General features: G+C 38.9%; 1 protein-coding gene across 1 annotated transcript in view; it reads right to left on the reverse strand.

The window, feature by feature from the left end:
• The window catches only part of LOC126299609 (sarcosine dehydrogenase, mitochondrial), a 274,922-nt gene that overhangs the window by 81,173 nt on the left and 176,812 nt on the right, over positions 1-16,937 (reverse strand). Inside the window, exons 12-13 of the mRNA XM_049991642.1 lie at positions 4,445-4,693; positions 1,166-1,314 (exon numbers count right to left, since the gene is read on the reverse strand). Coding sequence (XP_049847599.1) covers positions 1,166-1,314; positions 4,445-4,693 — 398 coding nt within the window. The remainder of the gene's footprint in view (positions 1-1,165; positions 1,315-4,444; positions 4,694-16,937) is intronic.

Below are 16,937 nucleotides of genomic sequence, written 5' to 3' on the forward strand. Positions count from 1 at the left end.
GATAAAAGCCCTGCTTCCTTTTCACAGAGCTGGTAATCTACAGCTATCATTTGTGCATCTGCTTCTGGTGTTGTGATAGTCATACTCTAACCATGTGTGGATCAGGATTAATCTCTTCACTCATTTCAAAATAAGAAAAGACTGCAATGAGCAATTACAACACAAAGCAAAGAGAAGAGCACAAAGCATTTTGCAACAGTTACTGCACAATTACTTGTTTATGTTGGCACTATCGTAAATGAGGTAGCTCAGGTTCCACCTCTTCTAGTATCGTATGCAACCATAGTTCAAAACAGCCCTCGGTTTAAACCTGTCATGTTATAATGTCTACATGATAACAACTGTAGTAAGCAGACAAACATATGCATTCCTTTGTTCTATGATCCTAGGTCCCACAGCTGAGTCCTATGTTGCAGTACATGGCCTGTAACTGAGAGACACCATGGCCTAAATCTGTCATGTTATAATGTCTACATGATAACAACTTTAGTTAGCAGACAAACATATGCATTTCTTTGTTCTATGATCCTAGGCCCCACAGCTGAGTCTTACATTGCAGTACATGGCCTGTACCTGAGAGAGACCATTCAGTTATCCATGGTTGATGTAGCACCAGAGCCTAACTAACATGCACACTGATATGTCATTGCATTCATGCATTGACACACTATGTATCTTGCAGATGCATTCTTATACACATTCTCTTTCCAAATTAGGCTCAGCCAGATGTTGTGTAATACCAATAACAGTTATGAAATAGAAATTTTGCATGTTCACATTTTGAGGTTTCAATCACATCTATATTCACATTTATCACAAATGCAAAATTTTCATGTCTCTAGTAATTAATATAGTGCTCAAAGGTAGTGGCATATGTGGAGCAATGAGTTTCATTACAGAACATGCATGATATGGAAATGGGTAGCTGAGATATTAACCACATATGATAGAACTCAGAAACTATGTATCTGTTATTTTGGATCAGTGAAAGCCTTGTGAGACGTGGAAAAAGAGAGAAGAAAGGTTAGTGTTGAATGTCATGTTGGCATTGGAGTTAGAGGACTAGCTTATCTGTACAAGCACAGGGAAAGGTATGAGCTGATCTGTATCACTACTGCTTTCAAAATCAGCAAGTTATGTTTCATCAGGTTGTTTATTACAATACCTGTTTGGTCCTTGTACAGAAAGTACTCCCATTTTGTCTGTATGATCAGTGAGAGCTACCTTGAAATTCTTCAGGCTGATAATTGAATTCATGTGAGCCCATGTATGGTATGCTGAGACTCCTCCACTAATAATGTAGAACCCTCTACCCTGAAAAATCAAAAATTTTGCTCAGCTTTGTACAGTACTTTTCTTTCAATATATGAAACTATAAATGTCTTAGATTTGTCAGCTGCAAGCATTAGCTCGTAAGCACCACAGATGTACTGCTGACACAGAATGTTAATAAAATATATTAAACACTTGTAATAATTGCAGTTAGTAAGTCTCTTGTGGCTTCAGAAAGTTTGTTAAAAACTGTTTTGTTCTGATATGAATGTGCAGGCAGAACTTAGCATAAAAATGTTACATCATCATGAACATTTTCTGGAGTATATTTTGCGTCTTATTTACTATTCCAGAATTAATTCGAGCAAAATTATCATGTGGAATGGAGAATAACAGTGAAAAGAGGTACAGTATGGGTGCCAGTGTATGGCAATGACCTTTCTGCCTCAATATTTTCTATATATTAGGGAAGATCAGAAAGTAATTGAACAATAATTTTTTTCTCCTCTGGTACTGCAATTATAATATCGAAATTTCATGATTATATAGTTTCCACTAAATATGGTATTTTGTTTTCATGTGCAGCTCTAGCAAGAGAAGCATGACATATGAAACAAACATGAATGTTAGTGATACCAACTTGTGAAGAGCAGCAGAGTGTGGTTTGATATTTGTGAGGTGTGACATGTATGGTAATAACTGTACAGACTGTAGCAATGTCTCCAAATGGTGTGCATTCTTCTAAGAAGGCCATGTGAACGTTAGTGCTTTGCCATGCTTCAGGTGGCTGGTAACATCTGCAAACTTAGTGAATTACAGAGCCATTGAGGCAGCAATTTTGAATGACCAGCATGTGCAACTGCAAACCTTATTGCAGCAGTACAACATTTCCTATGGTGTGGTGTATGATACTGTTCATGACATGGTAAAATTCTGAAAAGTTATGCTCGCTGAGAGCCTAAGAACCTGACAGAAACTACAAGAGCCACTGAATGATGACAAGCTTGGATCGTTTAACATGTTACACCATAGAAGGGCATGACTTTCTGATAGTGTATCATCTCTGGTTATGAGTTGTGGGCATACAACTGCATGCTCAAAATCAAGCAGGCCTCTATGTAGTGGAAACATGCTGGTTCCCTAGTACAAAAAAACTTCAAATTGACTCAGTCTTCTACAATAGTGCTTGTGACAGTGTTCTGGGATATGCACAGTATGCTACTGGTAGACTGTGCTGAACACAAGACCACTATGACTGTCACAGCCTGCATTTAAATTTTGGTTACGTTTCATCCTGCCCTTCATGACAAACACCACAACATTCATGCTTGACAGTGTCAAACTTCTTCATGACAATGCTTATCCCCATATTGCTGCTCCTGTTCATGAGAAATTGGGGTGGGAGGTGCTCCAGCATGCACCACACAATCTGTACTTTACAACATTGTGCTTTCACCTGTTTGGGCCCATGAAGAAATTCCTGGCCACCCAATGCTTTGTGATCGGTGCAGAAATGAAATCAGCAGTCAACAGATGTCTCTACTCCAACCAAATGGACTACTACAAACAGGTCATATTGAAATTTGTATCACAATGGGAGATATGTGTTGAGAACATTGGTGACTATGTAGAAAGGTAGTAAATTTACTGTGTATTACTTTCTGATCGTCCCTTCTAAATGAATTCCTACAACAGTGACTGACTGGTTAATGTTTAAGTGCAGCACATGAACCATTCAGTGCAGAAAATCTTATTTAAACCTGCTGTTATTTATTGTAAACCATAATCTACCCAGTGTATATATTAATATATTTTGTCTGAGATCTGTAGCACACTGTCTACTGTCAGATCACATGGACCAAATAAATAAATGCAGCACTGTCTGTCTGTCTATCAATATAAGATAGTAATACTGTTCCTCATTTTGTTCCAACAACCCCAAAATTAGGATAACATTTCTATAACACTATTATCTGAATCACCACAATGTTTTTGTGAGGTACAATATTTCTTCTCATTATGTAATATTCTATATTTGATAACTTTTTACATGCTTTATGTTTATTTTGTTTCCTTACTTTTGTTTCCTATAGACAGGATTGTTATTGCACATGTAGATTTTGTCAGTACTCAAAATCAGCAGCAAAGAAACTGTCATTGTCATTATGTGTGAAACATCTGCTTCTCAAACGCTTCAAAACAAATGCACAGCTACTGACAGTACTTCACAAAGCTTTATGCAAATGTTACGAGAGTGTGCTGAAAAGTAATGCCTCTGAATTTTTTATGTGAAAACTCTTGAAGCTTTTTAACAAAACAAACATTATAAACATTCTACCTGTTTATTATTCATGTCTACATATTTATTTCTCATTGTAGCCACCATGATGATGAACAGATTTCTCCCAATGAGAGACTAGAGAGTGAAGTCCTCAGAGATGTTTTGGAAACAGATGAAAATCAGATGGGGCCAAGTCAGGGCAGTATGGAGGATGATTGCTGATGGGGAGCCCAAGCCAACAGATTGTTATGGATATTATACTTCTCGTGTGTGGCCTGGCATTGTCATGCTGAAGAAGAGGATGCTCTACATGTGGATAAAATGTTCTAATTTTAAACTCAATTACAGCATGGTATTTTTCATGCACTTACATACTTATTTTACACAATGCCTTGTTGTTTGCTGCATTTCTGAGCCCTCTACTGGCAGAGAGCTGCAAATATGTACACATGAAGAATAAAGATGTAGAATGTTAATAATGTTTCTTTTGTTTTAAATAGGAGATTTCACTTTAAAAAATTGAGGGCATTACTTTTCAGCACACCCTCATAGTTGCATGAGATAAGTATGAAGGTTTATGCTCAATCCCCTTTAAGAGTAAATTCCTTATACAGTTTACATAACTCTATCTAAATTCCTTTGAATTGAGATTTTAAGGATCAGTCCCACACAGAAGTCATATTACTACATCAACATATTAAGACAATGTAGTGTGCAATTAATTTTCCTTAATTGAAATAATCTGCAGTACATCTCCTCCTAATTAAAATAATTGAATATATTATAAAAGAATATCTACCACAACTGCACACAAGAAACATGTAAGGGTAAAGCTCAAAATAAGGGAAAATGAAGAGTGTTTGTTCCCTCGGCCACATCTATAGGGCTCACCTTCAAAATAGGGTCTGCTTGACCTCCAGTTCCAGTTTCAATGGCACTAACAGTGACATCAGCCTCCACTCCACCATGAGGATTAAGGAGACAGGTGAACACTGACTGGCCTACTTCCTTTCTGGTATCAGCAGAAAATAACCAATCAGCAGCCAGCTGGGCATCAGGACCACTCAGATAAAGCTTACCCAGGTATGACATGTCAAATAGAGCTACATCTTCCCTACATGCAAGGCACTCCTCTCCAATCTGAAAATTACAGAAAATTTTATTTTTTTAACCTTTTCATTGAATTCAAGAGGCAAGAGGGAATAAATAAGATGTGCGTGTGTGCTTGTGTGTGTGTGTGTGTGTGTGTGTGTGTGTGTGTGTGTGTGAGAGAGAGAGAGAGAGAGAGAGAGAGAGAGAGAGAGAGAGAGAGAGAGGGGGGGGGGGGAGGGGAGGGGAGGGGAGGGGAGAGAGTTGGGGTGAGAGGAGGAACAGAAGAAAAATATTGTATGGAACATGTTGAACCCATATATTTAGAAACGTTTCTGTAAATAAAATATTGTGAAATATAATTTCAACTGATACTGATATGGTTCAGTATATTATCAAGAGGATAACACTCAGTATCTGAGTACTTCTATATTTTCACCTTGTATTTTGTTTCAAGTAATTTCAGGCTAAAACACAGGACAATCATCTTAAAATGTCATTTTTCTTTATTTTATTATACATCTCTTGCCACCAGTTAATAGTTTTGTGTGCTTTTATGACACGGTTATACAGGGTGATTCAAAAAGAATACCACAACTTTAGAAATTTAAAACTCTGCAACGACAAAAGGCAGAGCTAAGCACTATCTGTCGGCGAATTAAGAGAGCTATAAAGTTTCATTTAGTTGTACATTTGTTTGCTTGAGGCGCTGTTGACTAGGCGTCAGCATCAGTTGATGCTAAGATGGCGACCACTCAAAAGAAAGCTTTTTGTGTTACTGAGTACGGCAGAAGTGAATCAACGACAGTTGTTCAGCGTGAATTTCGAACGAAGTATGGTGTTAAACCTCCTGGGCATCAGGACCACTCAGATAAATGTATTAAATGTCGGTATAAACAGTTTACAGATAATGGGTGTTTGTGCAAAGGGAAAAGTTCTGGACGGCCAAGAACGAGTGATGAAAATGTAGCACGCATCCAGCAAGCATTTGTTCACAGCCCAGGAAAATTGACTTGCAGAGCTAACAGAGAGCTGCAAATTCCACAATCAACTGTATGGAGAGTTCTACGAAAAAGGTTAGTTATGAAACCTTATCGTCTGAAATTGGGTCAAGCACTGTCTGCAGCTGATAAGATTAAAAGAATCGATTTCTGTGATTTTATCCTTGCTCAAATGGAAACAGATGAATCTTTCGTTTCAAAGATTGTGTTTAGTGATGAAGCAACTTTCCACACTAACGGGAAAGTCAACTGTCACAATGTCTGTGTATGGGGCACTGAGAATCCGCGGAAAACAACTCAGTATGAATGTGACTCGCCTAAGGTGAACGTTTTCTGTGCCATTTCAGCCAATAAAGTTTTTGGTCCCTTTTTCTTCGAAGGTGCTACTGTAACTGGACTACAGTATCTGGAGATGTTAGAGAATTGGCTGTTCCCTCAGCTCGAACAAGAAGCACAACAATTCATATTTTAACAGGATGGAGCGCCACCACATTGGCACTTATCTGTCCATAACTACCTGAACGTCAACTACTCAAGGGGATGGATCAGCCGCCAGGCAGCCCGTGACACAGCACTTCATCACTGGCCTCCAAGAAGCCCTGATCTTACCCCCTGTGATTTTTTCTTATGGGGGTATGTTAAGGATATGGTGTTTCGGCCACCTCTCCCAGCCACCATTGATGATTTGAAACGAGAAATAACAGCAGCTATCCAAACTGTTACGCCTGATATTCTACAGAGAGTGTGGAACGAGTTGGAGTATCGGGTTGATATTGCTCGAGTGTCTGGAGGGGGCCATATTGAACATCTCTGAACTTGTTTTTGAGTGAGAAAAAAACTTTTTTGAATACTCTTTGTCATGATGTATAACAGAAGGTTATATTATGTTTCTTTCATTAAATACACATTTTTAAAGTTGTGGTACTCTTTTTGAATCACCCTGTACAAAGAACAAACAGTATGTTAAAAATATGGAAGAAAGGTAAGTGAGTTAGAGAATTTCACATTTTCCATGAAGTTAGACTATTATTATAATTGTTATTATTATAATTATAATTATTATAATTAGCAGTAGTAGTAGTACTAGTAGTAGTAGTAGCAGAAGAAGAAGAAGAAGAAGAAGAATCAATAGCAGTAGTATAGTGCAATGTTGTATACTTTTGCTTTGTGCAGTACAGCATAAAACAGTTTTTTATTATGTACACTGAAATTCATTCAATTTCTACTAGAGGCTAACATTTTTAATCATGGTTTCACCAACGTCTTTAGAAAACTGTACCAGTAACAGCACTTGATAGAAAATGGTTAGTGCAGAAACTCAAACAAAATTTACTAATGTTTGCGGCAGATAGCAATTGGTCAGTGTTTCTTTTGTAGGCCTTTCATCAGTATCAGGTAGTAGCAGTGTAGTCATTTTGAGGTGACTTTCCCTTATTAAACTAATTACTAATGTCTGCAGCAGATAGCAAATGGTGTGTTTCTTTTGTAGGCCTTTCATCACTATGAAGTAGTAGCAGTGTGGTCATTTTTAAGTGGCTTGCCCTTTTTAAACTAGCTGCATCATTTTGTTGGCGATACAATGAATTGGGAGACAGTATTCTCAGAGTGAAATAGCAGCCTTTTTGATGGATATGTAATTGCACTACATTGCCACTAATTATGGACATGTGCTTGCATTACATTGCCACTGATTACAATTAACTTAACACAGTACAGCTTTATCCGTTTACATGTCCCAGAAAGTCTTACTAACATAAGTCATGTTTTGTTTCACTTTATTAACTGATGAATTTGCAAGTCAGATGGTATGCAAACAGATAAACAAACTTGTTCTAAAGTGCTTGTTACAACACCATAGACTGGGTATTATTTGTATCAATTAAATATTTTATGTGCCATTCTGTAAACATATTGATCACCTCCAAAAAATGAAACAACCCATTAGAGAATGAGATGTTAGTACACATATAAAAGTGATTGTGAGACCTGTAGGTCCTACTCATTGCTAATACTGGAGGTCAACCAAGCACTTCATTAATATCAGTATGGTGAAAGAGGAACCAAAATGGCCTTTACCCATATGATGAAATGAAAGTGCACGAACTGAATATTGGCAACCATGCAACAAAAATTTTGTCTATGAACAGTGACTTAAAAATTCCAAAATCAGCCTAATTTACCTTCATTAATGATGTTATAGCAATGAGACAAATTTTGATAAACAAATAATTTTAACTCAAATATTTACATAACATGATCCACAACAAAAATAAATCCACATTCTACCTACATAGTTTTCTGGCCAACAAGCCCACCATACTCATATTTAAGTCAAATGGATATTTATTTTTATGTATGTATGTGTGGGAAGGGGGGTAGGGCAGTGTGGAAGGGGGAGGGGGTAGCATGAAAATGGTTATTTACTGCAGCACACCTGTAGGCTAAAATGACCTAATTGTCTGGACTGCTGCGGATACTCAAGGCATCACAAACTTTTGAAAGTTTGTATGCAGTGGTGATTTGGTGACACAGAGGACAGATTTAAACAAATGATACTAATTTGAATCAATCATGTAAAAGTTGAAATTATCATTTATAACAAATGCTTGTTTCTTTCTTGATTAAAGAGACTGTTATGTAAAACATCAAATTACTGTATATGACATGTAATATGACAATAAAGATTCTACACTACTGGCCATTAAAATTGCTACACCAAGAATAAATGCAGTTGATAAATGGGTATTCACTGGACAAATATATTATACTAGACCTGACATGTGACTACATTTTCATCCAATTTGGGTGCATAGATCCTGATAAATCAGTACCCTGTACCCTGTGGCCATAATAGCGACCTTGATATGCCTGGGAATTGAGTCAAACAGAGCTTGGATGGTGTGTATAGGTAGAGCTGCCCATGCAGCTTCAACACAGTACCACAGTTCATCAAGAGTAGTGACTGCCGTATTGTGACAAGCCAGTTGCTCGGCCACCATTGACCAGACGTTTTCAGTTGGTGAGAGGTCTGGAGAATGTGCTGGCCAGGGCAGCAGTCGAACATTTTCTGTATCCAGAAAGGCCCACACAGGACCTGCAACATGCGGTCGTGCATTATCCTGCTGAACTGTAGGGTTTCTCAGGGATCGAATGAAGGGCGGAGCCATTGATCGTAACACAACATCTCCACTATATGGTGAGTAGCAATCTATCCTTTTCATAATATGACATTATTCCATCCTGGATTTTCCATTGTTTGATAAATCACATGTTGATGGAGCTGATGACTAGTATGTGTACCATATCTTCAAGTTCACCCTGTATACTACTACCCCCAAGCGATCATTCGCAGAGCAATAAACTGGACTTTGAAACTTTTCCAGAAGTACTTTTATACATGGAAACAGTGCTAAAAATAAATGCTGACAGATTGACTTGTGCAAAAGCAAACACACAAAGACTTTTGCTAAGACACATATTAAGAAAATTGCCACCAACAACAGCAACTAACCAAGAAAGAAAAATAACTGTTGAGAAACATCAACACACAAGGTGGACAACAACCAACCATGAAACAATAGCCACCAGTTCAGAAAGAAATCTGATGCCAAGAATATCTGCCATGTTCAAGAAAGGATTTTTTATGTTTTTGTCCCAGAAAAAGGACACACCATAAATAGTAAGTAGCATATCCTTATTTTGGTCCCATGATGTTGTCAATAATTCAGCCACAAATGCCAGAATACCATTTCCTTGTAACAGAAGACTACAAAGGCAAACCAAAGGTAATGAAACAAATAATGTTGTCAGGAAGGAAATAGCCGATAAAGACCCAAAATTTAGAGTACTGATTCAAAAAATGAAATGAAATTGTACTTGAGCTACCAAGGCACCAATCTCTTTCTCTTACTTATGATGGGAGCTCTGCTAAAGGAAATTGAAAAAACGGGAACGCATTATTGTGGCCAAGAGAGATACGAAGCCCACACCTACTACAGTAGTACAAGTTTACATGCCAACTAGCTCTTCAGATGACGAAGAAATTGAAGAAATGTATGATGAAATAAAAGAAATTATTCAGATAGTGAAGGGAGATGAAAATTTAATAGTCATGGGTGACTGGAATTCAAGAGTAGGAAACGGGAGAGAAGGAAACATAGTAGGTGAATATGGATTGGGGCTAAGAAATGAAAGAGGAAGCCGCCTGGTAGAATTTTGCTCAGAGCACAACTTAATCATAGCTAACACTTGGTTTAAGAATCATGAAAGAAGGTTGTATACATGGAAGAACCCTGGAGATACTAAAAGGTATCAGATAGATTGTATAATGGTAAGACAGAGATTTAGGAATCAGGTTTTAAATTGAAAGACATTTCCAGGGGCAGATGTGGACTCTGACCACAACCTATTGGTTATGACCTGTAGATTAAAACTGAAGAAACTGCAAAAAGGTGGAAATGTAAGGAAATGGGACCTGAATAAACTGAAAGAACCTGAGGTTGTACAGAGGTTCAGGGAGAGCATAAGGGAAAAATTGACAGGAATGGGGGAGAGAAATACAGTAGAAGAAGAATGGATAGCTTTGAGGGATGAAGTAGTGAAGGCAGCAGAGGATCAAGTAGGTAAAAAGACAAGGGCTAGTAGAAATCCTTGGGTAACACAAGAAATATTGAATTTAATTGATGAAAGGAGAAAATTTAAAAATGCAGTAAATGAAGCAGGCAAAAAGGAATACAAATGTCTCAAAAATGAGATCAACAGGAAATGCAAAATGGATAAGCAGGGATGGCTAGAGGACAAATGTAAGGATGTAGAGGCTTATCTCACTAGGGGTAAGATAGATACTGCCTACAGGAAAATTAAAGAGACCTTTGGAAAAAAGAGAACCACTTGTATGAATATCAAGAGCTCAGATGGAAACCCAGTTCTAAGTAAAGAAGGGAAAGCAGAAAGGTGGAAGGAGTATATTGAGGGTCTATATAGGGGCAATGTTCTCGAGGACAATATCATGGAAATGGAAGAGGATGTAGGTGAAGATGAAATGGGAGATATGATACTCTGTGAAGAGTTTGACAGAGCTCTGAAAGACCTGAGTCAAAACAAGGCCCCAAGAGTAGACAACATTCCATTAGAACTATTGACAGCCTTGGGAGAGCCAGTCCTGACAAAACTCTAACATCTGGTAGCAAGATGTATGAGACAGGCGAAATTCCCTCAGACTTCAAGAAGAATATAATAATTCCAATCCCAAAGAAAGCAGGTGTTGACAGATGTGAAAATTACCGAACTATCAGCTTAATAAGTCACAGCTGCAAAATACTAATGTGAATTCTTTGCAGACGAATGGAAAAACTGGTAGAAGCCGACCTCGGGGAAGATCACTTTGGATTCCATAGAAATGTTTGAACACGTGAGGCAATACTGACCCTATGACTTACCTTAGAAGAAAGATTAAGGAAAGGCAAACCTACGTTTCTAGCATTTGTAGACTTGGAGAAAGCTTTTGACAATGTTGAGTGGAATACTCTCTGTCAAATTCTGAAGGTGGCAGGGGTAAAATACAGGGAGCGAAAGGCTATTTACAATTTGTACAGAAACCAGATGGCAGTTCTAAGAGTTGAGGGACATGAAAGGGAGGCAGTGGTTGGGAAGGGAGCGAGACAGGGTTGTAGCCTATCCCCGATGTTATTCAATCTGTATATTGAGCAAGCAGTAAAGGAAACAAAAGAAAAATTCAGAGTAGGTATTAAAGTCCATGGAGAAGAAATAAAAACTTCGAGGTTCGCCGATGACATTGTAATTCTGTCAGAGACAGCAAAGGACTTGGAAGAGCAGTTGAATGGAATGGATAGTGTCTTGAAAGGAGGATACAAGATGAACATCAACAAAAGCAAAATGAGGATAATGGAATGTAGTCGAATTAAGTCGGGTGATGCTGAGGGAATTAGATTAGGAAATGAGACACTTAAAGTAGTGAAGGAGTTTTGCTATTTGGGGAGTAAAATAACTGATGATGGTCGAAGTAGAGAGGATATAAAATGTAGACTGGCAATGGCAAGGAAAGTGTTTCTGAAGAAGAGAAATTTGTTAACATCGAGTATTGATTTAAGTGTGAGGATGTCATTTCTGAAAGTATTTGTATGGAGTGTAGCCATGTATGGAAGTGAAACATGGACGATAAATAGTTTGGGCAAGAAGAGAATAGAAGCTTTTGAAATGTGGTGTTACAGAAGAATGCTGAAGATCAGATGGGTAGATCACATAACCAATGAGGAAGTACTGAATAGGATTGGGGAGAAGAGAAGTTTGTGGCACAACTTGACCAGAAGAAGGGATCAGTTGGTAGGACATGTTCTGAGGCATCAAGGGATCACCAGTTTAGTATTGGAGGGCAGCATGGAGGGTAAAAATCGTAGAGGGAGACCAAGAGATGAATACACTAAGCAGATTCGGAAGGATGTAGGTTGCAGTAGGTACTGGGAGATGAAGAAGCTTGCACAGGATAGAGTAGCATGGAGAGCTGCATCAAACCAGTCTCAGGACTGAAGACCACAACAACAACAACAACAGGTTAAAAATCAACCAAATTCAAAATAATGACATGTTATTTCAGAATTTGAGGTAAAAATGGCTGCATGTCTGTGTAAACTATTAAGTCTTGCCATAGCAACAGAAGTATTTGTTTTTGTGTCTGTGTGGTTGTATGTGCGAGTGTGTGTACTATTGCTAGAAAAAGAACTAAAGCTTCAAAGTTGTGTGAATGCTGTTCTCTGTTATGTGTTGCTGTGCTTCACACATCAATCCACTACAACTGAGTGATTGCCTTTCCTTAATTTTATGTATTACTCCATTCAGGAATTTCTGCTATTGTTATGATTAGCATTTCACTTGAACTGCACAAAGCAGGTAGGAGTATCAACAGTCTGTATGTAATGAAAGATTCCACACTTGGTTTTTCATTCATAAATCACATTTGAAAGTTATTTGCTTGGGAAAAGATCATGTTATGGCTCATGTTAGAAGGAGAAATCTCTAAAAGCCCATTTTGGAATTTTAATGTGCTATTGAAACTATTGTATATCATTCTACAATACTACTCCTATCATTCATTGGGATCATATGACTTTTGTGAATATAGAACTGAAGAGTCCAAGGGAGTTACACACAGTGTCATGCAAAATCTGAATGGCTTCTCATGACTAGCACCTGAGATGACGGACATATTATTCATTCAGCTGTAAAGGATCAACCTGGTGTGTCATGTAGCTAGAATCAGGACATCAACTTGTTGCAGGAAAAATGGTATCCTCTGCTGTCAATGATTAGAAATGTGAAATTGTGTACTTTGCAAATGAAAAAAAAAAACATTCAACACATATAATTACCAGTACCTTGTGTGTAACAACTTGTAGGGGTGTGAGATGGAACAGTCACATTGACTCAGTCACAGGTATGACACTTGTGTGAACCATTCTAAAAACTTGCCCATGTATGTGACTTGTACCAGATGGAACTAACAGTAGATACTGAACATATACAAAGAAGGCCAGCAGAAGTGGTCACAGACTTTATTTTCCATGGGACATTACCAAACAGGTGTATATATGCACACTTCAGCAACAGATGAAAATTTGTATCAAGGCCAGGATTCAAACCTAGGTTTCTTGCTTGAATCCCAGTCTTGGTACAAATTTAGTTCATCACTTCAGTCTGCATGTATACTTCATAGATATTTGAAACTTGATAAGGTCTCTGGGACCACATAGTTTCATTTAATTATCAGACTGCACTCATCATTTTTATACACACCCACAACCAGAGTATGGGTAGAGATTATACTAGACAACTGGATGAAATTTATAATTGGCTCCTTTTACCAATCCTCCATGACTCAGATGATTGAGATGCTGGAAGATTCAAAGAAACTTTGAGTCTCATTTTGTAGTGGTATACTAATCATACAATTATAGCTGAAATAGCTGAAATTCTACTAAATGCATTCTCCAAAAGTTATTTGTAACAGTTAGTTCAGGAGCAAATCATTGTGATAATGTACTTGAACAATAAATTATCCTGAGCAAACAGGGAGTATCATGACAGATACAGGGATTAGTGACCACAAGATTATTGCAGCAAGACTGAATACTGTAACATCCAAATTCACAAAAAGTAAACACAACACGTATTTATCTATTTATCTTACAAAAGCAGTTAAAAACTTGGTTGACACCTTCCTATGAGACAGACTCTGTTCCTTCCCAAGTAACTATATAAACATAGATCAGAAGTGGCTTAAATTCAAGGAAATAGTATTGACAGAAAATGAGAGATTCATGCCAAATAAATTCAGAGATGGAACAGATCCCGCATAGCACATAAAAAAGATCTGTTTACTGTTTCAGAAGCAACTGAGAAAGTATGCCAGATTTAAAAGACTGCAAAAATCTAAGATTAGAAACATTTTACAGACACTCATAATTTAGTACAGATTTCAATGCAAGATGCTTTTGATAATATCCATGAACTAAACTCCATCTTAAAATCACAGAAAATCTAAAACAATTCTGGTTGTATATGAAGCACACCAGTGATAACACACAATTGATAACTTCATCATGTGATAGTAATGATAATATTACTAATGATAGTGCCACTGAAGCAGTGCAACTAAATATGGTTTTGCAAAATTCCTTCACAAAAGGCGTAACAGGAAATATTCCAGAGTTCAAACCAAGAAGTCTGGCAACACGAAGAACTTAGAAATATATACAATATATAAGTACTTTAGTATTAAAGGAGATCATGTACTGAAAAGTAGATGCATTGAGTTGTCTATAGGCACACACAAAAAGAAGGAAAACTTGCTAGCTTTCAGAATTATCCTTTGACAAGCTAAGCTAGAGTAAAATATAAAATACACACACACACACACACACACTTATATCCCTACATAGTGCTGGTTTGACCAACAATGCCAGTGCTGTTTTGTGGCAGGTGGACTAGTTGTGATGGAAGTAGTGTAGGGTGGGATGGTTTGAGGGGGAGGGAGGCAGGAGGCAGGGAGAGGGACTAGGGGTAAGTGGCTAGCAGTTCTGCGGGAGGCCAGTTTGCCAGCTAGGAATGCTGAGACAGAGGTCAGGAACATTACAGGAGTGAAAGACATGTGTGTGTGTGTGTGTGTGTGTGTGTGTGTGTGTGTGTGTGTGTGTGTGTGTAAGGATAATTCCCACCCATGTATTTCAAAGAAGCGGGTGGTTGAGGAAAGGATCCAGATGACTCTGGTTATGGAGCAGACATTGAAACTGAGGATGGTATACTCAGCTGCATGTTGTGACATTAGTTGGTTAACCCTGTTCTTGAAATTAGTTTGTTAGTGGCCATTCATCCTGTTGGATAGCTGGTTGTTGGTCATACCAACATAAAAGGCTGTGCAGTGGTTGTAGTGGAGTTGGTCTATGACGTTACTGCTTTCACAGATGGCCCTGCCTCTGATGGTGTAGTATAAACCTGTGACAGGACTGGTGTAGGAGGTGCTGGGTGGGTGAACAGGGTAGGTCTTGCACCTCGGTGTAAGCAGCTGGGACTGAGAGTGGTGTAGCGATGCTGAGATATTGTATAGGTTTGGTGGGCAGTCAAACACTTCCTTAGGAGGGGTGGGAAGGATCTTCGCTGGCATGTCCCGCATTTCAGGGAAGTATGAAAGGTAATTGAAGCCTTGCAAAGGATGTGGTTCAGTTGTTCCAGTCCAGGGTGATATTGAGTGATGAGGGGGCAGCCCATTGTAACTGATTCTTGGGGGGGGGGGGGGGGGGATTGGGGGTTTGTGAGGATACGGCATGGGAAATCTGTGTAGATCTTTGTGTGGCCTTCAGTATACTGGGTAAATGAGTCAAAAGAGCTCTTGTCACAGCAGATATGTCAATCATGGGTGGTTACACGAGGGACATTTTGGGGAGAAAGGGATGGCAGCTGTTGAAATGCAGGTACTGTTTGTGATTAGTGGGTTTAATGTGGACAAAGGTGTAGTTGGAGTCATCAGCAATGTGGAAGTCAATGTCCAGGAAGGTGGTGCACTGTGTAGGTGATGATGAGGCAAAGCATATGGGAGAAAAGGTGTTGATGCTATGAAGGAATATGGATGAAGTGTCTTGGCCCTTTCAACAATGAACCTGAACCAGACTAGGGGCTGGGATTTTTGGGGGACTTGGAAGGTTTCCTCTAGATGATCCATAAACAGGTTGGCATAAGAGTGTGCCATGTGGGTTCCCATGGCTGTGCCAGGGATTTATTTCTAAATCTTTCTTTCACACAAAAAGTATTTGTGGGTCACGATATGGCTGATAAGGTGTGTAAGGAATGAAGTGGTCAGTATGGAGTTTGAAGTGCATTGGGAGAGGTTTTTTCAGTAGCATCAACAGTGACAAGGAGGGATTCATGAGGTAAAGGGGTGGGAATGGTCTTTCATGTGGGAACCTAGGTTTTGGGCAGTTGGTTGGAGGTGATGGTCAACGAGAGTGGAAATTCTTTCAGTGGGAGAAAAGGTGTTGATGCTATGGAGGAATATGGATGAGGTGCTTTGGCCCTTTCATCAATGAACCTGAACCTGGATTTTGGGGAACATAAAGGATGTTGATGTGCAGATTGTTGTAAGAGTGAGGGGGGAGATAGACTCAGGTGAGAGGTTCTGGGAAGGGCCTAATGATTTCAGTAGGAAGTGGAGGCTATGTTGGACTTCCAGGATGGGATCACTCTGGCAGAGCTTGTAGATGGAGGAGTCAGACAGTTGGTGGAGGCCTTCTATCAGGTAGTCACGGCAACCTATCACAACAGTGGTAGAGCCTTTGTCTGCAGGGAGGATGATTCTGTCTGGATCTGTATTCAGGTTGTGTGTGGCTGTCTTTCCTTCTGCTGAACGGTTAGTGTTCTTAGGAAGAGATGAGGGGAAGAATGATGAGGTCAGTCAGTTGTAGGTAAGGAATTTATGAAAGCTTAGAGGTTGTTTATGTGTGAGGGGGGAGGGGAGGCAATGTCACAGTTGGATGATGGAATAAACTGGTGGACAAGGCTCAATGTTGGCATTAGGTTGGCTTTGAATGGGGGGATTAGTGGCAAAGAAGTATTTCCACTGTACACATTGGGAGAAGGAGAGTACATCTTTGACAAGTCTAACATGGTTAAATTTGGTGAAAGGGCTGAGTTTATGTCTTTGGATAGGACTGAAACTTCTGAGCAACTGAGGTTTTTGGTATGGAGGTTAACAACAATGTTTCGCATCTGCTTGGGATCTGGGTTTT

The sequence above is a fragment of the Schistocerca gregaria genome, chromosome X, assembly GCF_023897955.1.
Source record: "Schistocerca gregaria isolate iqSchGreg1 chromosome X, iqSchGreg1.2, whole genome shotgun sequence".
NCBI lineage: Eukaryota > Metazoa > Arthropoda > Insecta > Orthoptera > Acrididae > Schistocerca > Schistocerca gregaria.